Source organism: Perca flavescens, chromosome 21 (genome assembly GCF_004354835.1).
Source record: "Perca flavescens isolate YP-PL-M2 chromosome 21, PFLA_1.0, whole genome shotgun sequence".
Taxonomy (NCBI): Eukaryota; Metazoa; Chordata; class Actinopteri; order Perciformes; family Percidae; genus Perca; species Perca flavescens.
Window position 1 is genome coordinate 5,807,899 of NC_041351.1, and position 26,784 is coordinate 5,834,682.

At 41.7% G+C, this 26,784-nt stretch overlaps 1 protein-coding gene across 4 annotated transcripts; it reads right to left on the minus strand.

The window, feature by feature from the left end:
- Window positions 1-2,979: 2,979 nt before the first annotated feature.
- Window positions 2,980-25,785, minus strand: fbrs (fibrosin). 4 transcript variants are annotated; one of them, XM_028567631.1, is made up of 18 exons: window positions 23,992-25,785; window positions 20,683-20,856; window positions 20,298-20,324; window positions 20,143-20,172; window positions 16,219-16,267; window positions 15,393-15,741; window positions 15,061-15,296; window positions 13,328-13,623; window positions 13,154-13,198; window positions 12,824-12,922; window positions 12,319-12,387; window positions 12,077-12,115; window positions 11,540-11,611; window positions 11,212-11,365; window positions 10,771-10,851; window positions 10,427-10,510; window positions 5,364-5,580; window positions 2,980-4,720 (listed from the first exon to the last, which is right to left on the minus strand). In XM_028567631.1, exons 1-18 carry the CDS (start codon window positions 24,292-24,294, stop codon window positions 3,172-3,174), a joined length of 3,873 nt encoding a protein of 1,290 aa, XP_028423432.1. In that variant the 5' UTR covers window positions 24,295-25,785; the 3' UTR covers window positions 2,980-3,171. The 4 variants fall into 4 exon arrangements, with proteins under 4 accessions (XP_028423432.1, XP_028423431.1, XP_028423434.1 ...); XM_028567630.1 differs by having other exon boundaries at window positions 12,319-12,402; XM_028567633.1 differs by lacking the exon at window positions 12,077-12,115.
- Window positions 25,786-26,784: the final 999 nt, after the last annotated feature.

Consider the following 26,784-nt stretch of genomic DNA (forward strand, 5'->3'; position numbering starts at 1 on the left):
CTCAGGGAAATCTCGCGAGATGGCGACAAGCGCGCCACTTGAAATTTTTATGTTTTTGATTGTAGTTCGTTGCCAGAGGCAAGCTTGATATAATATTTCAATTTAATCGGTTTATTTCCACCGTAAACCTAAGATTATACAAATCGCTAGAATTATATTAACATGACTGTGGTAGTTCACAGTAAGACGATTGTAATAGGACACATTCAGATATTTAAGTTCAAATATATGAATAGCTTTTGTAGTGTTATCTTTGAGTGACAGATGATGAAGCTAAGTGGTGTGAGGAGGTATTCAGATCCTTTACTAATACCACACAGTAAAACACTGTTATAAGTAAACGTCCTGCATTGGAAATGTTATTTAAGTAAAAGTCTGTTACTATAATGTACTTAACGTATTCAAATTATAAAAGAGATATTGTCTATATATATATATATATATATCATTAGAGTATTATTACTCATATGTATTCATGTAAAAGCAGCATTTTACTGTTGTTGGTTGAGGTAGAGCTCCTTTTTGAACTATTTATAATGATTATGTTCATGGATTAATCCGCTGGTTATTTTCTCCATTAATAGATTGATTGATTGGTTGGTTGGTAAAAAAGAAAGAAAGAAAAAAAAAGAATAACAATAATAGTGAGAAATGGCGTCACAATTACCAAGAGCCCAAAGTGACACCTTCACAATGTTTGTTTTGTCCAACCAACAGTCCACACCTCCACATTATTACTAAAACATTAACATTAAGAGCATAAGCAACAAATCAAACTGGAACCATCAAATGTTTTCACATGAAAAATGACTAAACGATTATCAAAATAGTTGCCAATTAATCTCAACTAATCGTTTCAGCTGTAGCCTACTTGTAAAAACTGTTGGTCAGTGTAATTTATAACAAAACATTTTCATGAAACTTTTCATATGTTACAAATCTTAATTTGTAAAGTATTATAAGGTGTCAGATCAATGTAGAGTAGAAGTAGCATGTAGCATTAAAAGAAAAGACTTAAGTGAAGTACAACTACCTCATATTTGTACCTAAGTACAGTACTTGAGTAAAGTACCACTGGCTACAAGTTTTCTTTTGAATATATTTATGATTAAAGGACCTGGACATTTGAGGCATGGTGATATGTAAGACTTCTTACTTTAGATGAAGCCTAGAGAAAATAAGTGGAGTACTTGTTCCCATTAAATTAAGGATATATTAATATGACAGGTGCGTCATTTCGTTTTGGTCTCTTTGGATAATATATAGATGGGAAATTCAACTGTCAATGATAATCTGTCAAACTGTGTGATGGAGTAGTTTAGCAAAGATATTCAGTATAAATCTGAGTCGATTGACAGAAATTGAATAGCCATTTTTTAATTTCATAAAGGACAACAATTCACTAATAAAATGTAAATATGTGCTGGTATTCTTGGTCTTCTCTGATAGTAAACGGAGTATCTTTGGGCTTTGGACGGTTTGTCAGACAAAGCAATTCTTTTTAATGTCTCCACTTGGGTGTTTGCTCACCGTTTTCAGATTTTATAAACCAATCAATCAAGAAAATAACTGGCAGATAAGTCAATAATGAAAATAGTTGTAATATTAAAAGACTCAGAACAAAAGACCCACACAACAGAGTAAACAACAATTCATTTAATAATTAATCTTTGTGGTCTCTAGGGGAGGGGTTTGAAAGGTATAAAATGGTCATATTAAAATAATCGACCCAGTCTTTTCCCTCTCAGGATACCCACTGTCTAGTTGTCTTTTGACACAAGTCCTTATATTTTTTTTGTTTCAGTTCTTCAGCAGATGTCCCGCTTATCCATGTATATAACTTATTTTTATTGATGAAACAAACTCGACAGTTCAATGTACAAGGCTCCCGTAGTCCCAAATGGATAGAACACACAACCAATGACACACAGGCAAACCTCCGTCTCAGCGAAACACCGTCGTTGATGAGATCCTTGAAGAGGCCAGAGGTTGCGATGGAGACGGCTTAATGTTCACAAGCGTTAAAACAGTTCTCTGTGACACAAGCCTTTTGCTTTGTCTTCTGCATGATTTGAAACCGATTACTACCTGGGGAGAGAGTACTGGTTGATACCCGAAACAAAGACAAATAACATAACAGTGAATATATTTATTATTATAGAAGATAATTAATGTTAAGAATAATAATTACAAAGGCAATTTCTCTAGACTACTATAATCTGGTCCTGCTCATATAGTCAAGAGGAGAGTGGGAAACAGTTACAGGAAGCTCTAAAATACTGTGGTCACTCACACAGTGTAGCACAGTTCATTTCGCCATTCATCCTTTGAAAACAAAAATAAAAAAAATAAAAAGCCCAAAAAAAAGAAGAAGGTTGAATCTCATTATCAGTGAAGCTGAGGGTTTTGGGGTTAGATTTTTGGGTAAAGCAGGAAACTGAGGTGCGATGCTTACCGGTCTTTATTAAAATGGTCTCATCATTAATCTGTCTTTCCACAATGACATAAAAAAAGACACAAAGACAGAACAGAGAGCATCACTTTTACCACTGTTTTTCTAAAGACCCTCATCCACAATACCTAATCAAGGTTGATTTATGTAGAGGAAGGCTTTATAATAATAATAATAATAATAATAATAATAATAATAATAATAATAATAATATCCCATGAGTTAACCAAGCTGAGGATGAACCCTTGACGTGTTTTCACAGTGTACATCCCTCTGGAAGTCATTCCCAAAATCCACCCGGAAATGTTTTGCTGAGAAAAGCATGGATTATAATTCACCTGACAAATGAAAGAAAAGCTGTCCTCTGCCTCTTCCTATAGCTTTCGAGATTTGACTAGTTTAATAACCAACAGCCAGTATAAAATAAAAAAATACACCAAGGATGCACAGAAAACCATGTACCTTTAAATTGCACTGATAGAACCATTGCGCATATTCCAAGTCACACTGACGAGTCTTGCATTTCCCTCCCTTCCATCACCTCCAGCCAGTCATGGTTACCCTTTTTGGGGGGGGGAGTGGCGAGGGACTGGAGCTGGTTTGGTTGTGTAACTGGGAGGGGGCAGGGTTTAGTAGTCTGCAAGAGGAAAAGGGGACAGGTTGAGAGCAGCACAGTGATCCTGACATTTCCCTTAATCTCATCCAGTGTTGTCCCTGTACTATCTGGACTCTCCGTCTTTGTGGGCGCTGTACAGTGCCAGCTCGCCCGGCCCTCCAAGTCTACGGGGAGGTGTGGACGACCGGCTGGTGATGGACGGAATGAGCGGAGGCGGCGCCCCCACTGCCAGAGCTCCCACCAAGCCTGCAGGGGTCTTTGCCAGGATGCCGTTGGGCACGTGCTGTGGGTTCAGCGGGCCGAGCCGGGCGAAGAGGCCAGCGTGGTGCTGGGAAGCGTGAGAGGCTCCGTGCTGGAGCGAGTGGGAGAGAAGGCCGGGGTGCAGCTGCTCCAGGTGAGCGGCAGTAGCAGCATGAGAGGGGCTCGAGAGGTGAGAGCCGGCGGGGATGTGTGGGTGCATCCCAAAGTAGCGAGCCCGCTCAAAGTCTTCCCTCAGGATCTGGGCGCGCTGCTCCTCATCGATCAGTCCCCCCCCCGGGGGTCCGAGGTGGTGAGGGCGGTCAAAGTGGTGGGCCATAAGGCCGTACTCCTGGCGGACAGCAGAGGTGGAGGCGGAGGTAGACGTCGGAGGGTGGTGAGGGTTGGCTGCCGTGGCCGCTGCCTCCAGGAAACGGTGATGCTGAAGCAGACGGGCCAGATGTGGATCGGATCGCAGGGCTAGGTGGGGGTCCGACCGAAGGGCCAAAGCCTCCCTACGATGCTGATGTTGCTGCTGGGCCGCCAGTTCCCTCCAGGGGTCCCAGGTGTAGCTGTGTGGACCCTGGGACGGCCCTTGGCCTGGACCGTGGTGGAAACGTTCTCCGGGACCCATTACCAAACCGGCAGCACCTGTGCTCCCCAGGTACGCTTCAATGGCCCGGGAGCGCTCCAGCAGGGAAAGGTGCTGGTGGGAAGGGTGGTTCTGAGTGGGTGCCATGAGGGGAACGCCAGGCGTGGGCGTCAGTGATAGAGAGGAAGGGGTACCAGAACGATGGTGGTGTGGGTGGCTGTTGGGGCGCTCAAAGCTGTGGTTGGGTGCTGGGGGGGGCAGGCTGATGGGGATATGCTCGGGCTCCTCTTTCCGCTCCTCTTTGACTTTGACTGGCGGGAGAAGCAGCGAAGCTTTGGAGACGGGGGTCGTGGTCCGGTCCGACTTCTTGGCCTGAGACAAAGAAGTGACAGAGGCAGAAGCTGCGGAGGAAGAGGGGGGGTAACTGTCTCTTTGGGAGTGCGAGGGCTCGCTGTGATGTGCTGTCTGGGCCATCGGGCGCGAGTAAAGGTCCATCGGAGATGGGGCAGAGCGGTTGGAGGGTGGGGGAGTGGTGAGCACAGAAGAAGAAGAAGACCGTGGTCTGTCCCTGTCTGCTACGGACGAGCCCAGAGGAGGTCCCCGTGAAGACACCGGGGGCTGCGGCCTCTTGTCCCCGTCTCTGTCCCGCTCGCGGTCTCGGTCTCTATTTAAGCTGCGTGTCAGGTCCTCGATAGGCCCAGCGCTCCCCCCCAGGGCACTGCTGTGGCCATTAATGTGGGAGACTGGGGTGCTACTGCGGGGCTTGAAGGGAGGGGCGACTGGAGACATTCTCACAGGTTGTCGGCCATACAGCATATTGTCTCTGCAAAACAATGTGCACAACAGTTACATAATGGAGATAATTCATACTAGGGGTGTTTTTTTTTATTATTCCCACTTCATCTTTTTATTAAAAAGAATAGTTTGTTTTTCATGTAAATGTCTGGAAGGACTCCGTTAAAAAATAGTCAAATATAAATTGTGTTGCTTTTTGTGAGTTGATATAACAGTAACTGATTGTTAAATGGGCTTATGTCATCTGAAATGAAATTGTATTGTTGCAAATATCCAAAGAATTGATCTATATTGTACAGTGATAAAAATTGTAAGTTACCCCCCTAATTTATACCAATCATTTATAATACAAGCTTAACTGGCAGCAATGATTTTTTTTTATTTAACCTTTATTTAACCAGGAAGAAACTCATTGAGATTAAAAATCTCTTTTTCAAGAGTGTCCTGGCCAAATGATAATGTAAACAATAGCATAACACTTTAATTTCTCAACAAATGGTTCCAAAATATATAGATTTGAGAGGAATTTTTTGTTGCATCAGTTATATTCTGTGTTTTATGGCGATTTATTGCTGTTGTAGCTCATTACTCATCACGGGACTGCCTGGGTTCATGTTAGTACTTACTGCCAAAAAAACCAAGCTCTTCCTTCTAATGGCTGAATGCCATACCTGTCCTTTTCATCCTTGATGTGGGGGATGTCTCTCCTCTCCATTTCCTTTGCTCGATCCCTCTCGTCCCGCTTGTCTGGCCCTTTAGCCCAGCTGGGGCCAGGAGCAAACCCAGATGGGCCGCCATGTAGACGGTTCCACGGGTCATGGTGGTTGGGGGTGGACAAACCTCCAACCACATTAGCTGGTGAATCTTTAGGGCCATACACAGATCCCGCTGCGGACCAGAAGGACATATTCTTTGTTAGAAAATAAAACAACAAAATAACAGTGTAGAAGCAATTTCTTACCGTAACACTTTCAAATTAAAGATTTCACAAAACTGCAAGTAAAACTCACATACTTTACACCAGGCTTTGTTGTTAGCATCGAATATCCTGGTGAGCACGGTTATTAAGTCACACTTTTTATTTATTTTTATATTTTTTTAAGTTCAAACTTGATTTAATGATCACTCTCAGCTTAGTCTAGTTGTTCCAACACAACCGCCCAATAACGTAACGTTATAATAATAACGTTTAATCCATGCTTTCAAGTTGGACTGCTTTCAGTCTGCAGCTGCATCCAACCTTGTACTTGTATATCAATGACAAAGCCCAGCACAGCCAATCTCAGCATGTCTCTTGACAGTGACAGCAGAGCTGTAGCTGTGCTATAAAAACAGGGAAAAGAGCACTTTAGCCAAAGTTTGGACAAGTTTAGGACTGGGTATTTCATCTCAAAACCTTTTTGCTTGACCAACCAACTTGTGTCTGAATAACAAAAACTGTCAGGGTAACTAAAGTTACTACACTGAGTGCTTGCTCAGTCTTGTTTACTTTACTAATCAGATAATTCCATATTTCCAAATATTGTAAATTTTTAGTCAGTTCATTTATTTAGGTTACGTTCTTGTTTGTGTTAGAAGATGTTATAGAGTTGATGCATTTAAAACACATTTTTGGAGAAAAACATGCAGCGACGTAGCCACCAAAAATGTATTGTTTTGATTATCGAATATTGGCAGGATTTCTAAAGAAAAGGTCAATCAATACGCAGGCCTAGATCAAAGCTGCGCTGGTAGTAGTAAAAGGCAGGAAGGCTGTGTTAAAGCTCCAACATGCATTTAACTTATCAGAACCAGATCTCAGTTCCTCACAAAATATCCAGTTTAGACGGTTTACAGTTAAGCCAAGTTCCCGCTGTACGACTTTTCAAAGTCGTCCGATCGCTGTAGTGTTCACACTACACAACTTGCTGTCTTGTAATCAGCTGTCTTTAAGTTGTTGTCGTTTTCAAACTACATGTCTGACCGGCGTCAGGGGTCCCCTACTGCCAGGGGGACAAAATAGTGGATATGATGACAGAAAGGGGAAGAAAAAAAGTAAAAGTAATCTCCTATTTGATCTGCTTTTATAGGTTTAACTGCTCTTTAAATGTTTAAATTCTTATACTGCACTGTAACTTTTAATTTTTTATCGTTTTTACGTAAAGCACTTTGAATTGCCTTGTTGCTGAAATGTGCAATATAAATAAAGCTGCCTTGCTTACAAGATCTTACACCGGGAGGAATCCCAGATGTGTATTTTGGGACTCCAAACTTGCGTTTTTGTCATGAAAAAACACGCGATTAGTGACACGGGAAATTTGGTAACACCATGAGCGAAACAGTGAGTGTTGGCGAAAAAACAAGTGCTCCTCGCCGTTTGTGCCAAGAAGAAAAAGACGCAGTCGCGCTTGTTGAATGTTGAGGTTGTCGTTGGCACACGGGTTCACAAAATAGCCCGTTTCCACACACGCGTTTACTTTTTATTTCTCTAGGCGTAACAACAACCTTGGTCTGTGCTGCAAGTGCAACACGTACATCATCGGCTCCCAGAGTCACCGACCGGTCTACATGTTTAGCCTCGAGCATCAGATTGAGACGGTCCCCTTCTCTCCCAGTAATCTTCCATGTCAGAGGTGGAGAATTGGCTTCTTAGAACATGAACATGAGGTGGTCAGATGTAATGTGATAAAGTAGATGAACAGCCTATATGTGTGCCTAATTATTTTATGTAAGTCTTATTAGATCATGTGTACACTACCGGTCAAAAGTTTGGGGTCACTTAGAAATTTCCATTCCAGACACAATACCTGCTGAGATCAGTTGTATTGTTTTTTTTAACCAGGGCAGCAGTTTTCAGATTACATTATGTGCTTACATAATTGCAAAATGGTTCTCGACTGTTGTAGAAAGAAGTGGCTGAAGAAACACTTGAAATTCATGCTTTTTGGTCTAAACGTCATACCCAAATTAAAAGTGGTACAGCTGCCATATACTTTGACACTGAGGGGTGTGCCTGATATCATTGGAAAGGTGATTGATGTGGGTTTGTTTGTGTATTTGAGAAGTGTTGTATTTTGTAGTTTTTTGGCTTTTTTATTTGCACTTTTCAAATAGAAATAAAAAAACGCACAGACATATTTGTAGAAAAGAATTCATATAAAATCCATTTTTGAGTCTTTTAGCTTCTGAATTTTTTTCTGTAGTAAGCTGAGACGTGGCTAATGCTGTGTTGTCTGTCACCTGTCAGATGTGTTTACAGCAGTGTATTTTAATAATTTTACAGATTTATAACTTGGACAGAAATAAAAAATCTCCATTCTAGCCTCTGTAACTCTGTCAGTAAGGCCTAGAATCACCCTGACACAACTTGAGTGTTTCCTTTCCAATGATATCAGGCACACCCCTAAGTGTCAAAGTATATGGAAGCTGTACTACTTTTAATTTGGGTATGACGTTTAGACCAAAAAGCATGAATTTCAAGCATTTCTTCAGCCACTTCTGTCTACAACAGTCGAGAACCATTTTGCAATTATGTAAGCACATAATGTAATCTGAAAACTGCTGCCCTGGTTAAAAAAAACAATACATCTGATCTCAGCAGGGGTATTGTGTCTGGAATGGAAATTTCTAAGTGACCCCAAACTTTTGACCGGTAGTGTATATATACAAAATGTAATTATTTTTTACCTTTTGGCCATATTTTTTTTTTTTTTTCTGCCTTTCCGTTTTTTTCCCCCTCTTGCCTCAAGTTATATCTAAGTTGTTGTCCATTATCCCATCCTCTTTCAGTCACTCTGTTTTCTGATTTGTACTTGTCTGGAGACAGTAACTGTCTATACTAACTATATATATATATATATATATATATATATATATATATATATATATATATATATATATATATATATATATATATATATATATATATATATATATATATATATATATAAAAATTTATCAATTATTAACTTATCTGCATCGAATCATTCTAGAGAGAATTGCGATGCATCTAAAATTGATTACATTCCCCACTCCTAACCAGTAGCAAGAAACTTCTGAGAAGACTGAAATGTCAACAGTTATTTTTGAGAGAGAAAAGAAAGTGGTAATAACTTTGTTAAAGGCTTTTTTTCCCCATAATTTTATTTTATACAGCACCTTAGTGCTTTTTTGTACAGCACTTTGGTCAGCTTAAGCGGTGTTGAAATGTGCTCTAGAAATAAGCTTTACTTATTCACTCACTCAATAAACCATGCACTACGGCACCGTCACGGCCTTCGTCAGCCTTACTGAATTATCTGTTATTAGCATAAGAGGAAGATAACTAGCTACAAATCATCAAGTCTGTCATTAAAATAACAGGCTAGCATGAAAGTTTCAGTTTCTTTAGAAGCAGCCACCTCGCCCAGTTCCTGTTTTTCAATACAGTTAGCTTTACAACCCAAACCACATTAGCTGATTAGCTGCTGAATGTAAATTCACAGTAGAAGAAGCTACAATTTGGATGAATCCCTTATCTTTACCAGTACTCAAAATAACCTGCTTAATCCACAATAATCTTCCTTATTTGACTTTTTTTACAAATTTTATTTCAAGATGTTATGGTCTTGTTTTGCAAATTGTTATTTTAATTACAAACAAAAATGTCAGATTTGTTGTGGAATTTGACTGCAAAAACTTAAACAATAAATAAAAAAGTACTAACTAGCAAAGAGTGCCATTTGTGAGCTCATGCTTATGTGCATGAAAATATAGTCGTCGATTTATTTATTTATTGATTTATTGATTTAAATATTGTACTACGTGGGTGAGAAGACCAATTGTTTCCCCTCTGTGTGCTTCCTCAAACAGCATTTCCTTAGCAAGGCATCGCGGGGAGATACTTCCTTATGGCTGCATCACAACACCAGCGATAAAAAACCCCCAAAAAAACAGTCAAGATTGAAGATAACCAGTTGATTTGACGACTGGTTGAAGCCTCGGATGTGGAGTCACATCACAAGGGGATTACTTAATGGCCAGTGTGGAGAGGAGGAATGATTATTACAACCTTAAGCCCAAAAACGCTAAAAAGTCGCCTTATTAATTTAAAAGAGGTCAGTCCACAGCAGGAAACCCAACGCAGAGGGCGTCATCCTGGTATATTACTTAGTATTACTAGTACGTTTACCGTTTATCTTGAGATCGTCACAGTCGTAAAATCCTGTCTCTTAGTATCATAAATCACTGTGCAACGTTTTGGCGTCCGATAAGCCTTCAAGCTCACAGATCTAGCACTCTAGACGAGACTTTCTGGATCACATTTCATCGTTTCACGCCCCCACCAACGGAGATCCCTGGCGTTGTTTTAATTTTGGACGGTTTCAATTCTGAACGCCTACTTACTCTTTCAACATACATAGGACATATTAAGACTAGGGCTGCCCCCTCTTAGTCGATTAGTTGATTAATCGGTCGTTTTGGTCTTAGTCGACCAAGATTCCTTTAGTCGTTTAGTCATTTTTTTATGCGTTTTCATGCTGAATGATTTATTTCCAAGACACTTATGAGCCCATTAACACAAAATTTAAAGTGGTGCCTTTGCTTGAGTCTTTGTGGAGATCTAATCGACAAAATCAAACAAGTGTTAGTCGACTAAGAAGTTCTTTGGTTGAGGACAGCAATAATTAAGACAGACTTGAAGAAAAAAAATCCAAACCTATCCTTTAAACCTTGTGTTTCAACAGTAGATATGCGGTCATACTGTAATACTGACCCAGTGTTGGGCTGCCAAGTCCTCCAAAGGCACCAGAACCAAGGGCTCCCAGTGGGGTGAAGGGAGGGGATCGGCCATACGGATCTTAAAAACACAAATGCAGGTAAACGTCAGAAATTCTGTGATGATACGAATGTTAATTTCTACACAGGCTTTAAGCTGTGCTGACACTTCTGACATGTCTCCCGACAGATAGAAGAACAGGGTCACGACAACTGTGGAGCCTTGATTTCCATTCATTTATGAAGGGTCGAGGTAAAGCCTGGAGTGGGTGAATCAAAGTGACAGACATTCGTTGTGGTGTACAAATGGCATTCAGGGGTGTCTTTCGAAGCTGCTCTTACCCAAGTGTGCAGTTGGAGCAAGGAAAGAGGAGTGGGGCGCTGATGGAGAGATGAAGGGAGCGGAGGATGGATTGACTGCCCCTGAGGGAAAGTCAAAATAGTAAAAGAGGAAAAAAAAAATGTCACAACTTATCAAATCAAGTGCAACAAGCTACTCACACACTTTGTGCTTCTGAGTCAACATAGCAATGCTGTCAAACCTCGGATGTGAGGACAGTGGGTGAGAGAAGGAACTGATGAGTTATTTAAGAAATTAGTTAAAATCATGTGAGCAGAAATATTAAAAACACAACACTAAAGGAAAGAAATATGCGAGACAATTAAAAAAAAAAAAAAAAAAAAAAAAAAAACATCTTTTAGTCACATAGCCCATCAATAACAACAATAAATTCACATTTCTGTGAGCTGTTCTTAAGAGACAAAAAATGTTTTGGCATGCACCTGCAGGTGTGAACAGACTGGGAGGTCTGGTCAGATCATGAGAGGGAGGCAGGGCTCCTCCCATGGGCCCCAGGGGGCCCAGTCCCCCAGCTCCAGGAAGACGGGCCAGCAGGTCACTACGGAAGTCTAACTTGTGAGGATCAGCCTGCATCAGCTGAAAGAGACCGGTACATCCAGTTAACCAGGGATTTAAAAAGGGGTCCCAACACTTTCAATCTCTCAATTTAAAATCAATTTGATTTACTACATTAGGGGTTTTATTCTCTCAATATAATTTAATTTACAATTGAGGAATTAACAACACGTGATTTCAACAACAAACGCATACCTTCACTTTTTTCTGATGGCTTAGAATCATCCAGGCCACATATACATGCATAGCACACCACTTTCCTGGTTTCTGCACAGCACAAAAAAAACAAAACAACCAAGGGGTTTACTATGTTATTCCATGAACCTTGCATGTACACCTTTAAAGCTTTTGCACACAGAGTCAGGCGTTCTTCCTTTGTTTAGAAATATCTCGTTCAGCCACTACACACGGTTGGTGTTTTCCAGCTGGAGATAAGGTTGCCCCCTGGAGCTTAGTATAAAGTTTGGGAATATTAAAAAAAAAAAAAGTCAGTGAAAAACGCATAAGCAAGGATACAAGAAAATCATGGAGGACAGGACAACCACATACATTATACGCAGGAGGATTTCTGGCTTCTGAAATATCTAACCGAGTGTGCAAGGGCAGAGAATAGACCAGTAGCAGTCAAGATTACAAGTGAGATTAGTGCCAAGAGTGAATGAAGCAGTGAGAAAGTAAAAACAGGCTGAAGGTTTTAAGGAGAGATTCAAAAAACATCTGTTTTTTGCTTACATTACTGATTTTCAACGATGTCCCAAATGGATCAGTTAGCTATGAGAAAACAGAAGTGTAAAACCACTTTTAATCCACATATCTCACTCTCTTAAATCAGGAAAACTTTTGCACTCTCTACTGCACTGACTAGGCCCATGTTGCAGCACATCCTAGCCTAAACTTTGGTCAATATAATCCTATGCAAACAAAAGGAGGGCATGATGATGCAAACTTGAGGTCCTAAAACAGGTTGTCCTTACCCTGGGGTCTTTGGGCTGCAGGTGGTGAGGCACAACCCCAAGTCGTGCGGTTATATCAGGACCCGCTCCCTGAGGGACAAGAGGCTGTCACACACACAGCACAACACATGAGCCATAACTGAGCTACAGGTCTACAACTGATTAACATGCGGTGTTACTATTTTACTCTTTCAGTGCCATTTTCTTTCAGATTCTGGACTCACTTTTTCAAAAGTAAGGATAAGAGTTCATTCATCAAGTCATTATGGATCCTTGTGGGAATGCTGTGATAAATCACCCTCCAGTGCTTGTACCATTGTCTGGGAAGTCCTAATTGTTAACAAACATGCTTCATAGTTTCATCAGTGTTCTTCCAGTGCGGGGTGATCAAATAAGCGGTCGCTTTGACCAATGTCAAGACAATAATTACCACCACGTAATGGGAGATTTTCCCTGACAACGTGCTGTCTAGTTCCTGCCCAGGAATAAGTAATACAAAGATGTAGAAGGAGTTTATTTTACTCACCTTTGGCTGAAAAGCTCCTTGCAAGGAACTGAAAGGCCCGGTGGGAGGAATCACAGGCTGGATACTCGGCACTGAGGGCGGCGGGTACTGTGGGAAGAACTACAGTGACACACACGCACAGACATATAGCTTAGTGACCACGGAGCAGCTCCAAAATCAATGAAATTAATGTACTTGTGTACACTTTCAATCTAGTTTTGTTTCAAATGTTTAAAATGTCCTAAAACTAGAGCTAAAATATATTCTCAGCCTCGTTGTTTTATGACGTAACGTACTAATCTGTAAATTATCCCCACCGACATAATCAGTAAGATTACACAAAGTACTCACAGGGTGTCTGTACAGTCCGTCCATTTTGCCTGCATATTTATCAAACTAAAAGACAAAACAAGTGCGTGGGTTAAAACATCTAAAAAAATAAAACTGAACACTGTCCACATTCCAGCCACATTGGAATTTAAAGTACGACACAGATGTTCAGCATAACAACAGAGAGCATCTCACCAGAGGCGGTGCGGTTGCCGTGGGGTGCAGGAAGGGCGTGAAGTGTTGGTGCGTGTGCGTGTGTTGGTGCTGGTGGTTGTGCTGATGAAACTGGAAGGCCAGAGGTGGGATGCTCGGCTGGTTCTGAGACGTCCGGCCTGATGAGCCCGGCCCGGAGTTTGATGCCGATGGACCACCGGGAGTGGAGCGGCCCGCAGCCGCTGCAGTATTTTCGGCCCCTGGGACGCTGCGTCTGCCCTCGCGCTCTTGTGAATTCAAGAAGTGGGAGTTTAAGTTCTGACGCAGTAATTCTTGGTCTGTAGTTGAGGGGAAAGAAAGCGAGAGAAAAGGAAATAAGTGAATTATTAAAAAGGTCCCATGGCATGAAAATTTCACTTTATGATGTTTTTTAACATTAATATGAGTTCCCCCAGCCTGCCTATGGTCCCCCCGTGGCTAGAAATGGTGATAGGTGTAAACCGAGCCCTGGGTATCCTGCTCTGCCTTTGAGAAAATGAAAGCTCAGATGGACCAATCAGGAATCTTCTCCTTATGATGTCATAAGGAGCAAGGTTACCTCCCCTTTCTCTGCTTTGCCCACCCAGAGAATTTGCCCCCCATGAGAGAGAGAGAGAGACATCATGGCTTTCAAACGAGCAAAGTGGCAGTTGGTCAAGACCACACCCCCACCCTCCACCTTGCCCCCCCCTCTCCTCCTCAATAGCTACAGACACAGAAATGGCACATCCTAAGGAAAGCTCACTGTGGGACTGGCTCTAGTGGCTGTAATTCTGCACCAAGGCTGAATTTCAGGAAAGAGACTTCAGATACAGTATTAGGGGACCACTAAGGTCTATATAAAAGAGACTTCAGATACAGTATTAGAGGACCACTAAGGTCTATATAAAAGAGACTTCAGATACAGTATTAGGGGACCACTAAGGTCTATATAAAAGAGACTTCAGATACAGTATTAGGGGACCACTAAGGTCTATATAAAAGAGACTTCAGATACAGTATTAGGGGACCACTAAGGTCTATATAAAAGACTTCAGATACAGTATTAGGGGACCACTAAGGTCTATATAAAAGAGACTTCAGATACAGTATTAGGGGACCACTAAGGTCTATATAAAAGACTTCAGATACAGTATTAGGGGACCACTAAGGTCTATATAAAAGAGACTTCAGATACAGTATTAGGGGACCACTAAGGTCTATATAAAAGACTTCAGATACAGTATTAGGGGACCACTAAGGTCTATATAAAAGACTTCAGATACAGTATTAGGGGACCACTAAGGTCTATATAAAAGAGACTTCAGATACAGTATTAGGGGACCACTAAGGTCTATATAAAAGACTTCAGATACAGTATTAGGGGACCACTAAGGTCTATATAAAAGCATCCAAAGAGCAGCATGTCATGGGACATTTAAAAACACAACGCTCACATTAAAATACTACCACAGATTTGCTCTTAATTTTAAGCATTAAAAAGTATATAATATGCCAAATGTTGCTACATTATAGTGCCTGTTTTAACACTTGAGTTTATTTGACAGACAAAAGACAACACATGCTCAGGCCTCAGTTCAAGAGTATACAACTTCCTCAACACCCCAGACAACCGCCAGAGGAAGTCTGGGTTTGGTTTATTTCAGTAACAAATTAGTCACCGTGTTCCCATGAACAGCTGAAACAGACCAACAGACTGTTTCAGCAGTGAAACGTAGCACGCCTGCTGACTGTACCTGCTGCTGTTGAGTGGCCAGGACCTTGTAGCAGAGGTGGAGGGGGGGGGAGGCCAGGTGAGGATGTGAACAAGGCCCTGGAGTTGGCTCGGGAGGGGGGTCGGTGGGGCCCTGAGGATCCTGAGCCCCTGATGTAGGGCAGCGGCACACTGGTGGAGGGAGTCGGGGGGCGCATGGAGGAAGAGGAAGATGCAGCAGATGAAGCAGACGGGGGAGGTTTGACTGGGGTGTTGTTCCTGAAGAAAGAAAGCATAGATAATGTTTCACGAATCAACAATTAACCCAACAGGCATTCGTAGCGTGTGATAAAAAGGGGCTCGTAATGAACATACCTGTTGATGTTGTAGATGGATTGGGATCGTCCAGGCAAAGTGTGGAAGGGTTTGGGTTTGGAGAGGGGCGGGCTGCCGTTGTGGCGGCTGCCGTTACCGTTGAACGGGCTGGACCTGGGGAGCGTGCCCGAGGCTGTGACCGGGGGAGGCAGGCAAGAGAAGGGCACAGAAGAGGTAGAAGAAGAAACAGGCTCTGGGAAATGCTGCTCCAAGCTTTTCTCTTGACTTCGCTCCAGGCCAGACACTCTCGGGGTCACCATCAACCGTGAGACACCGCCACAACGGGCCGGCAGAGGTGGGCAGATTTTGGCCATGGATGTGGCCATGTTTGAGGGGGCAGGCTCCACCACTAAAGAAGAGAGGATCAGTCAGCATTTTTGCCTTTCCTGCACATTACACTATAGAGTGGCAGGATTATGGGTGAGAAAATGCAACATTTACAGAGAGGGACCAAAACCCCAAAATGTGAAATAGTGCTTAACGTTAGAAGGATTCACAGGTTCACATTTTGGATCTTAATACATTTTCAAAGAAAGAGACAAAATCCCAAAACACAGAGAAAAGCTGGGAAAATTTGAAAAAGATCCTCACTGACTAAACCCACACCACAGAAAAACAACCTCTCTTTCGTGCCCAATCAAACCAATGTACATAAAGCACAGTGCGTTCTGATCCTTTATTCGTAGATAATTCAGCGCTAGTGTCCCTATGAATCAAATGAAAAACAATCCAGGCTATGTCAGTAGTTTTCTGTTAAGATCTAAATATAGACTTGTGAGGCACCATCGACTGACACATCAGTTCAGTTTCATGAATGTAATCGTACCTTTCCTCGTACTGACTGTGAAGACTGGGTCCATGTCGTTGTCGGAGGCCTAGATGGGGGTAAGAAACAGAGATTTCACTTATACTCATCGTATTAATCAGCCATTTTCTGTACTGTACAGGGTTTTCCCTGCCATTGTACGGCTTTGGCGCTGCGCCCAAGCGTATGGACACAGAGAGCATCTGGACGAGCCGATGCATGGGACACGCGCCCGTTGTTTTTGCGTACAGAGTGGCACAAACAGTGACACACCCCCACACACCCACAATGCAAGTTGCGCCCAGAGGGGCAGCCGCGAGAGAGAGAAGGAAAAAGAGAGAGGGAGGTGTGTTTGTCGGAGAGTATGAAGTGAACAGTAACCTTATAGCTGCGAAGGTAGGAGTGCAGTCTGTGTAAAATGTATCAGTCTGTGAATAAATGCTACAACTCCTCAAGACCCAAGCAAAGCTCCCGTGTCTTTCGTGCTACCTGCTGGTTAAAACGAAGGGGGATCAGCCACGGACCATCCTCTTGTGTTCTATACTCTCCCAATGTGTCACAAGTAGACTTTATATTTCACAATTATTGTTTCCAGTCAGATCGTTTACAGATCTTGACATTTCCAACCTTACTTGAAGGCAGCGTGATTCCATGGAGAAAGAGAGAAAGAAAAGGAGGACGGAGCAGCAGGAAACAGCCTGCTGTTACACAAAGTCTACCCCCATTGGATGGGCAGACCTGCGTTTTCGCCACACCTTCTGAGGACCGACGCAGTCAGTGTGAATGCACGCAGACTTAAGGTGGGCTGACCTTTAAGGTGGACCAGCGACTCATTTTTTTTCTCAAGTTTTGTTTTAGTGATCTCTCCCTCGCTGCAACCGACAACGATGACGCCACTTAATGAGCAAATGAGCATGGGACGTAATTTGAACATGAAACCCTGCTGTATCAAGATTGTATTAAAGTGTTTATATTACGCTCATTTTCAGGTTCATAATTGTATGTAGAGGTTATATCAGAATAGGTTTACATGATTTCATTTTCAAAAAACACCATATTTTTGTCGTACTGCACATTGCTGCAGCTCCTCTTTTCACCCTGTGTGTTGAGCTCTCTGTTTTAGCTACAGAGTGAGACATCTCACTGCTGTTCCATCTTTGTTGGGAGTCACACATGCGCAGTTGCTAGGTAAGGACTACTAGCCAGTCAGAAGCAGAGTATGAGGGCGTGCCCTGACAGTACTTAGGTAAGGACTACTAGCCAGTCAGAAGCAGAGTATGAGGGCGTGCCCTGACAGTACCTAGGTAAGGACTACTAGCCAGTCAGAAGCAGAGTATGAGGGTGAGCCATGACAGTACCTAGGTAAGGACTACTAGCCAGTCAGAAGCAGAGTATGAGGGTGAGCCATGACAGTACCTAGGTAAGGACTACTAGCCAGTCAGAAGCAGAGTATGAGGGCGTGCCCTGACAGTACTTAGGTAAGGACTACTAGCCAGTCAGAAGCAGAGTATGAGGGCGTGCCCTGACAGTACCTAGGTAAGGACTACTAGCCAGTCAGAAGCAGAGTATGAGGGTGAGCCATGACAGTACCTAGGTAAGGACTACTAGCCAGTCAGAAGCAGAGTATGAGGGTGAGCCATGACAGTACCTAGGTAAGGACTACTAGCCAGTCAGAAGCAGAGTATGAGGGTGAGCCATGACAGTAGCTAGGTAAGGACTACTAGCCAGTCAGAAGCAGAGTATGAGAGTGTGCCCTGACAGTAGCTAGGTAAGGACTACTAGCCAGTCAGAAGCAGAGTATGAGAGTGTGCCCTGACAGTACCTAGGTAAGGACTACTAGCCAGTCAGAAGCAGAGTATGAGGTCCCTGACAGTAGCTAGGTGAGGACTACTAGCCAGTCAGAAGCAGAGTATGAGGGCCCTGACAGTACCTAGGTAAGGACTACTAGCCAGTCAGAAGCAGAGTATGAGGGCCCTGACAGTAGCTAGGTAAGGACTACTAGCCAGTCCAGTGTTTCCTCTACGTTGAATAGCAAGTGGCGGTCCACCACGGTTAGATTTCTCCCGCCACGGTAGAAGAAACGTACAAAAAGCCGTCTATCAGCAGTGATTGTAAAGAGCACATCGACGCGCTTCACAACGCGAGTGGGCACGCGTGCCGCTTGTAGAAAAAGGAGAAAGAAAAAAGAGACAGGCTGTCCTCCGGTTGAGATGGCACGTGTGCATTCTTGAGAACTGTAAGTCGTATAACTTAAGCCTGTATTAGTCTGTAGTTCTGCACATTTTTAGTTTCACCTTCACCTGCGAGCTAAATTGCACGTGGCGGTTAATTCAATACAACGCCTTGATATCATATCGAGGCATAGTAGGCTAAACCGTGATTATTTCATACATTCATGAAACAAATTGGGGGAAATTCATTCAACATAATTCACAGCCAAATAACAATTAAAAGTATGTTATTTGAACATTTATAACCTAACCGACCCTGCCTCCGTTTTGGTGTCTGCTGCGGTGCACAGCGCTGCTCTCAGCTCCTCTGCAGGTTGCTGCAGGAACTTCTCCGGGACCTTTTACAGCTGGTGCACTCCCTGGAGAGGATGTGTGCAATGATTCGGGACAGTTGTAGCATGTATAAAGTTATACGAACACGCAGACAGCTACGCTGTTCGCCCGGTGCTTTTCTTCTGATTCAGAACCGAGTCCATCCACGCCGTAGTAGCCTCCGTTACCGACTCTGGCTTTGCCTTCGGCCCATCGGCGATGCCCACACTTGTTACTCGAGAACGCTAGTTAACGTTTCTCTGACAGAGACTATGATTATTACTAAGCAACCAAGATGCATCTTCAACCACGCAAAAGATTAAAAACAAAACCGAGAAAATCCGAGCGGTCCGTATGACAGCGTATGGCCAAAATAGGTAAAAGTGATTTATTTTCTTTGCCTTTTGTGTAATGTATAGTATATAAAACAATTTTAAATGAAAATACAGACTATTTTAGGAAAATTCAGGTACCAGCAGGATTGTATCTTTTTATTAACAGGCCACAGGGGACCATCTAGCAGCATGTGTGCTACTCAGCATTAATGGGCCACCTCTTTCTGAATTCCCCTATAACCCAGCCTTGGAGTTATTTTTCCAAAAGCCAAGAAAAATCAAATGCGCACAGCAAGACTGACAACTTAACCACTGAGGCAAATATGCAGTTAGTTTCATTATGAATGATTTCATACTAAAGCCTACTTTAGGTTTTGGTTTCCCTATGAAGAATTTCTTGTAAAATTAATTTTGTAGACCTACAGTTCCTCAAAAATACAGTTCAATCAAAACGAAAATATGCCTCATTGTATGTGAATAGAGGTGAATAAATAAAAAAGATATACAACACAATAAAGGAAAGGGGAAAAGCCAAAAAGCATAATATGAGCACTTTTCGACACGAGCTTGTGACCGGGAGGTCGTCGGTTCAATCCCCAGACCGACAGGATAAAATCTGGGTGGGGAAAGTGAAAGAACAGCGCTTGTCCCTCCCTCGTTACCACCACTGAGGTGCCCTTGAGCAACGCCCTTGACCCCAACCGCTCCAGTGGAGCTGTGTAGATCAGACTGTGGTTGTACCGGGCAGCTTCCAGGTATGAATGTGTAATTGTGTAATTGTGTGAATGTGATCAGGGTGTTCCTGCAAAAGAGAGGCTGCCTCTCAGTTAACCTTTCCTGAATAAATAAAAGGTTAAAAAAAAATTAAAATAAAAAGTGTGACAGTCTAGTATGTGCCCAAAGCAATTAATAAAAACAGCTTTACAAATCTCTGAGAGAGAAATTGAGTTTCTTGTTGTGTTCCCATTCCAACAATGTTACGTGCAAACTGTGTTACATGGAACACATTCATGGCCTAATAAGAAAAGGATGAGATTTATATTGGTAAGATAACAAGCAGTACACACCTTGTCTCCTGTATCACTCTCAGTGTCACACTGAAAGAAGAAACAGAAGAAAAATTTCAGGCAATGTAGTTTTAGATCAGTTTGCAGAAATGCAGTTGCAGGACATATACACATCAGAGCATCATGTTCACTATGATATTAGAAAATAAACTTACAATGTAGCCAGTCTCCAAAGGGTGTCCCTTAAAAAGAATATATAGTATTTAAAATAGGTTTTAAATAAGGATAAATGGAAAAATGTATATCAATTACAGCGATTAAACTTTAAAAAAGTTAAAAAATATGCCCACATAAAACTAAGGAATCACCCTGCACTGTTTCATTAACAAAAACACCCTTGAATAAAAAGGTGTTGGAAACCAGTTGTACTGGCTTCTTTTTTTTTTTAATGGCAACGGGAAAGACAGGTTAGCAGCGCGATAGAAATGTAAACATTGCTATTTGACTAGGAATTAGCGCAAAATCTCACGTGATAAGATCAAGGTGGATCCAAACCAAAACATACAGGCACAGTAGTAGAGTCCCAACTCTCCGACTCACCTCTATCTTTCTCCTCTTATTTCTACTCTTCCAACAGCTGCTGGAGTAGCTGTGCGGAGCTCCTTCCTCCGGCTCCGACAGCGGCCCTCCACCATTCTCCTCTGGCCCTCTCTTCCCCTTGTTCCTCCTTCCCAGCATATCAGTGCGCTGACTGGGCTTCAGAGAGCAGTCCATCTGATAACGAGAAGAAAAAAAAATCAGTGTTTACATGTCTAGCAATAAGCATGGATGTGTACGACTGAGGGCGAAGACCACATGCTAGCTACGAGCTGAATAATGCCCTCACACAACTAATTTCTGCAGAGTGATCGCAAAAAAAAAAAAAAATATTGATGTAATGATGTAATGCAGCCTGCATGAGACTTCAGCTGTTTGTGTGTAGACTATTTTATGGTGTGCTTTTAGACTGTATGTTGTGGTGGTGGTGTATTCAACTTGTTCTTAACATTTGATTCTCGTTTTAATACAACTCATTTTAGGGCTGTGCAATTCATCGAATTTTTGATTGCAAAACCATCACAAAAACAATGTGATCGAGAAAAACAACTATTTTGCTACGTTACGTTTTGCAAGTAAACTCTTATTTTGTCTTGTGTTCTGAATGACATACGCACAGTCGCCCCTTCTGAAGACTAAACTCACTCAGCCAACATTTGAATATATTTTTTATATTATTTATTTTGAGGGGAATTCTAAAAGTCCAACGGGAAAAGTATTAAGGGAAATTTCACAGTTTACGTTTTTTTCACTGTTTTTTAAGTTCAATACATGCAACATCTTTCCAAAAGTCAATGAGTAATTGTGTTAAATAATCGTGATTTCAATGTTTTTCTTTAAATCGAGCCGCCCTAATTCATAAAAAAAAATGACTATGGTTTAATCAATAATTCTGACAAATGTCTACAATAAATTAAAAAACATAAAAAGGATGGTGGTATTAGAGTACATTGTAGTGTATAGAGGTTCCCATCTTTGTAATCACTTATCTCTACTAAACTACCTCAGGGGGTCAGACGATAAATCTAAGGGTTTGTGAGATGATAAACAAGTTAGAAAAAAAATGAAAGAAAAGCTCTGCTACACAAAAATACTTATTTTTCTGGTGAAATACTGGAAAGAATGATCTCTTCAGGCCCCACAAAATCATTGAAATGAAATAATTAAAAAAGGGGAAACACCAGTTTGTGATGAAGGTGTGTCTCGGCTAAATAGAGTCACAAGCTAATGAGGTTGGCAACCACTGACTAATACATATGAAAAGACAGATCGAAACAAAGTGTTTCTTCAAACTCCAAGAGAGTTGTGGAGAAAAAAGGGTGAGTTAACCATAAAAGAAAAGGGATAGCTTGTATTAAGTGAAATGTATAGGTGACTTAAATCCAAATAAAGAAATCTCCAATGCACCTAACAAGTGCAATCCAATGAAATAACATCTGGCAAAAAAAACAAGACGCGGTTGCTGCACATAATCCACAACTACTCTGTAGAGTTTTAAATCCAGTTGATAGTTAGATGCTTTAAAAAAACGACTATGTAGATAGATAAATCAATTAGTTGTCAATAGAGCTGGGCAATATATCGATATTATATCGATATCGTGATACGAGACCAGATATCGTCTTAGATTTTGGATATCGTAATATGGCATAAGTGTTGTCTTCTCCTGGTTTTAAAGGCTGCATTACAGTAAAGTGATGTACTTTTCTGAACTTACCAGACTGTAACTGTTTTATTATTTGCTTTTACCCCACTTAGTCATTATATCCACATTACTGATGATTTATTTAAAATCTCATTGTGTAAATATTTTGTGAAAGCACCAATAGTCAACACTACAATATTGTTGCGTATCGATAGAGGTATTTGGTCAAAAATATCATATTTGATTTTCTCCATATCGCCCAGCCCTAGTTGTCAACTATTAAATTAATCACCAACTATTTTGATAACCGATTAATCGGTTGGAGTCGTCTTTTAAAGATTATCCGATTCCAGCTTGTTAAATGTGACTATTTTCTAGTTTCTTCTCTCCTCTGTGACAGTAAACTGAATATCTTTGAGTTGTGGACAAAACAAGACCTCTGAGGACGTTGCCTTGGGCTTTTGGGAAACACTGATCCACATTTTTCACCCTTTTCTGACATTTTCAAACAAATAATCGTTAGTTGCAGCCCTAGTAGCTAAATTAGATATCTTCATTTGGAATAAAGACAAATAAAACTGAAGTGCAGTTTTGCTCAGCTTGTCTGTCCAATTGGTGAAACTGTTGTTTTTTTTTTTACTGAATTATCTTCTACAGAATAACTGCGGGCAGTTACTGCTGTTAATAAATTCAGGCAGGAAGTTACAAATTTGGAAAAAGAAAATTGCCACATTCCACCAGTTAACACTGTAGTTTTTGCTGGTAGGTTTACTTTTTTCTATTAGCAGTTTCAGATAACCATCGATCGTATCATTCACTGGTTGATTTGACTATGAAATCAAGTTAGAATCAGGAGAATAGCGTAACTGTCTGTCTGTGCGTTTTACAACATAACCTACTAACAAATAATTTGGTTTCCTGTCCTGATGCAGAGGTAAAATGCAAATGTCACCAGAGCCACCCTGAAGGCAGATTAACTAATATTAGAGATTGTTTTCTCTTCATCAGACTGCCAATTGTGCCACATGCATACGTATGATGTATTAAAGCTCTAAATTCCTGTTGGAAACCAACCAAATGCGGATTTTAGAATCCACATTCCACTGTAGTTTCTTTTCTGGTCTTGATTGATTGGGTTGGGAATGAAAAGTATTAGGTGAAGGTCCAAGTACAGTACTTAAACAACAGAATATCTGATGTTGAGCAATATCTAATTACGCTCATTTAAATCTTTTCTTGTGGATTAGCCATTTCTTTCTTAGTCTGAAAAGCCATTTGGCAGCTCATCAACACCTCACTGAATTAAAACATGAATAATTGAGGCCTCTCCAAAACCCATCAGATGGATGCCTTGGGGTTTGGGGTTTGCCTGAGTGGATTGCTTTCTCCAAGCAAGGAAGAGTGTCAAGAGTTGAAGAGTTCAATCTGAAGCCTTTTCACACCTTTAGCTGGAGGGAAGAAGGCATGATTTGACGTGATGGAGAGGAGTAAAGAGGAAAACGATTAAAAGTAGTCAATCATACAGGATTATCTACTATATAAATTAAAAGGGACTGTGCCACCTGTCATTCACGCTTCATTAAAGACTGATCCATCAATATATACTTCTGTGGAAAATAAATACTGTTAGGTGTATGACAGCTGGGTGTACAGATCAAGATATTTACCTCCAGTGCCTCCAAGCTGACAAAGCTCGCAATAGCGAAGCCATCAATGATGTCTTCCTCGCAGGACACAGACTCTCTCTTCCTCCGGCGTGGAGGCCTGTGTCTCCCAAAACCGGGCCGGCATTCTCTCCCACCGGGACCCAGCACACTGTTCGTCCCACAAGCCTCCCGATCGGAGCCCGAGGACAGGGATGTGGCCCGCTCATTGGCCAGGTCCACTCTCCTCCTCCGCCGCTCCCTGTCGCGCTGTGAACGGGACCTTCGACTTTGCCTGAATCCAGTGCTTCGGCTCGGGCCCTCCATGTTCAAACAACTCCTTCTTGTGTAGCTCCAGTGAGACCAAAGGCACTTTATTCAAGTCCCGGTCCGGTGGAAGGCACCGAACCGCAAATAAACCACCACCACCACCACACAGGCCCTCGCAGGGAGCCCCTGTTAAAATGGCGTTAATGGAACCAAGTGGCTATTATTTACCGTCCTTTGACAACAGTCTATCGGCATTAGTGCCTTTCTTTCGGCGAAATTTGAGTGTCATTTCAATAAATCTGAACGCAAACTGATCTCCACATGGGGATTTAAAACATCCACAACTCACACAAATGTCAGGACATAGCTGATTGTGTCCCGTAGAAGGCTAATTAGCTACCGACAACCACATAAGTTATACGCATGTAAAAAAAAAAAAAAAAAAAAAAAAAGACTAGTTGCGTTATGACAAAGCAGGCTCACCCTGGTTATATTTCAAAATTAAAATCACGCCAACGTTGGCTTTGCTTAATTTAACTCTGGCGTGCAGGAATTTTCTAAATTTCTGCTGACAATTTTTTTTGCATGTTAGTTAACGTTACGTTAGCAAGGCCAATAGCCCACATACCCGACATTAACACGCCGACCATGACATTATTTCGTATTAATGTGAATTGTTATTGTTGACAGTAAATTACTCACAACCTAAAAGGAGTAAAAAAATGAGCTGCCCGGTTATAGTAATGGTAGCTAACGTTAGGTCAGTGTTGACTCTATATAGCATGTCCACGGCTAACTCAATACATTACAATATATTCAGCCAGCGACCTAAGAATAAAACTATATTCTTAAAACGTGTCTCCAAAAACTGACACGCCGGACAGTTTACTGTGAAGCTAACTAATAATCCGCAGCCATGAGAACAAATGTTCCAGCCGAAACGTTGATGGCCGATAGTAATGGTTGAATTCGCATCACATCAAAAGAAAGACGTAACGTTAGCACACTGGCTAGCTAGCGTTAGCCGATCCAGCCGTTAGCCAGCTAAGCAGCTGTTAGCTAGCTAAACAGGACTTTTTTTTAACGGAAGCAGAGAGAATACGTTTTTTGCAACCAATCGCCCATGAAATAATATCTCGCTTCTTTACACGTACTTTCGTCCCACCTCCATCGTAAAAAAAAAAAAAAATCAAGGCCCAAATATCAAAGCCTCGGTGTCGATTTCCATAAACGAGGGTGTCGGCCAAGCCCCCGTTGGGCTGGGCAGCTCCTTCATGCAGCCTTTACTGTGTAGTGTAATCCAATGTTTAGGATTAGTTGGACCACTCGCCGACGTTTCCAGTCAAAGATTTCTTATTCGCACTCAATCCAGAGTTCAAATACACACGAAGAGAAAGAGAACGGCTCCGCTGCTGCCCCTTCACAAGTTTCCACTCAATTGGAAATTAATCGCGAAAATCAGGGAGACACAACCCTTGTCAGCCGTGCAGTGCATTGTGTGCGCCACTCTTCTTCCTCAGTCACCAAACTGGCTCGCTGGTAGCTCTGCTTGTGCGCACTGCCGCCATGTGGGCACTTTCTGCGGAGTTGTTCTTCAGCGATTGAAGCAAATTCTCTCAGGTTTTTAGATATGATCAGATGTTTTTTTATGTTAATCATAAAGACATAAAGTACACAAACTATTGAAGCCCATTCCCGCAAACGTAATGAACAAAAATAATCCTGTAAGTCGTTATAATAAGAACCTTTCCCGAAATGATGATTTAGTGATTTAGTATTGTTTACTATTATACTATACTATATGAGATTTTTTTTTTTTTTAAATAATGAGCACTTTTGCATAACAATGGCATATTATCTCAAAATAATGAGAAACTTTCTCAAAATCATGAGAAACTTGTGGTGGATGTCATGTTTCAACATGACAACAAAGCCAGATCCATAAAGAAATGGTTTTCCCGGTTTGGTGTGAAAGAAGCTGACTGGTCTGCACAGAGCCCTGACCTCAACCCCATTCAACACGTTTTGGATGAACCGGAAACATTGACAGAGAGCCAGACCTTTACCCAACATCAGTGTTGGATCTCAGTGATGCTCATGTGGCTGAATGGGAGCAAATTCCTGCAGCAGGTTCAAACATCTGGTGGAAAGACTGAAACCAGAAGAGTGGAGGCTGTTAAAGCAGCAGATTAATAACCATGGTTTATGGGTCTGCATACCTTTGACCAGACTAGGGCTGTCCTCAACTAAAGAAATTCTTAGTCGACTAACACTTATAGGATTTTGTCGACTAATCGATTAGTTGATTTAATTGACAAAGCTGTGTGCTTTGAGAGGTGGTTAAGACTAGAAAAGCACAATATAAATGTAGTTAATTAACCATCTGTAAAACTGAGTTTCTCCACAATTAATCCTGCAAAAGCACCACTTTAACTCTTGTGTTTACCATAAATGTGCTCAGAAGTTTCTTGGAAATGAGTAATTAAGCATGAATAAGCATAAAAAATGACTAATCGACTAAAGAAATCTTATTCGACTAAGACCAAA

Bases quoted from the DNA above. Each gene is read 5' to 3' on its own strand.
- fbrs (XM_028567630.1), bottom strand. From the start codon at position 24,294: ATGGAGGGCCCGAGCCGAAGCACTGGATTCAGGCAAAGTCGAAGGTCC. The intron at 13,624-15,060 runs GTACAGTCAGCA...CCTCAACTACAG, and splicing joins TGGCCACTCAACAGCAGCAG to ACCAAGAATTACTGCGTCAG. The intron at 5,581-10,426 runs GTCAGTATTACA...TCTGGTCCGCAG, and splicing joins ACTTGGCAGCCCAACACTGG to CGGGATCTGTGTATGGCCCT.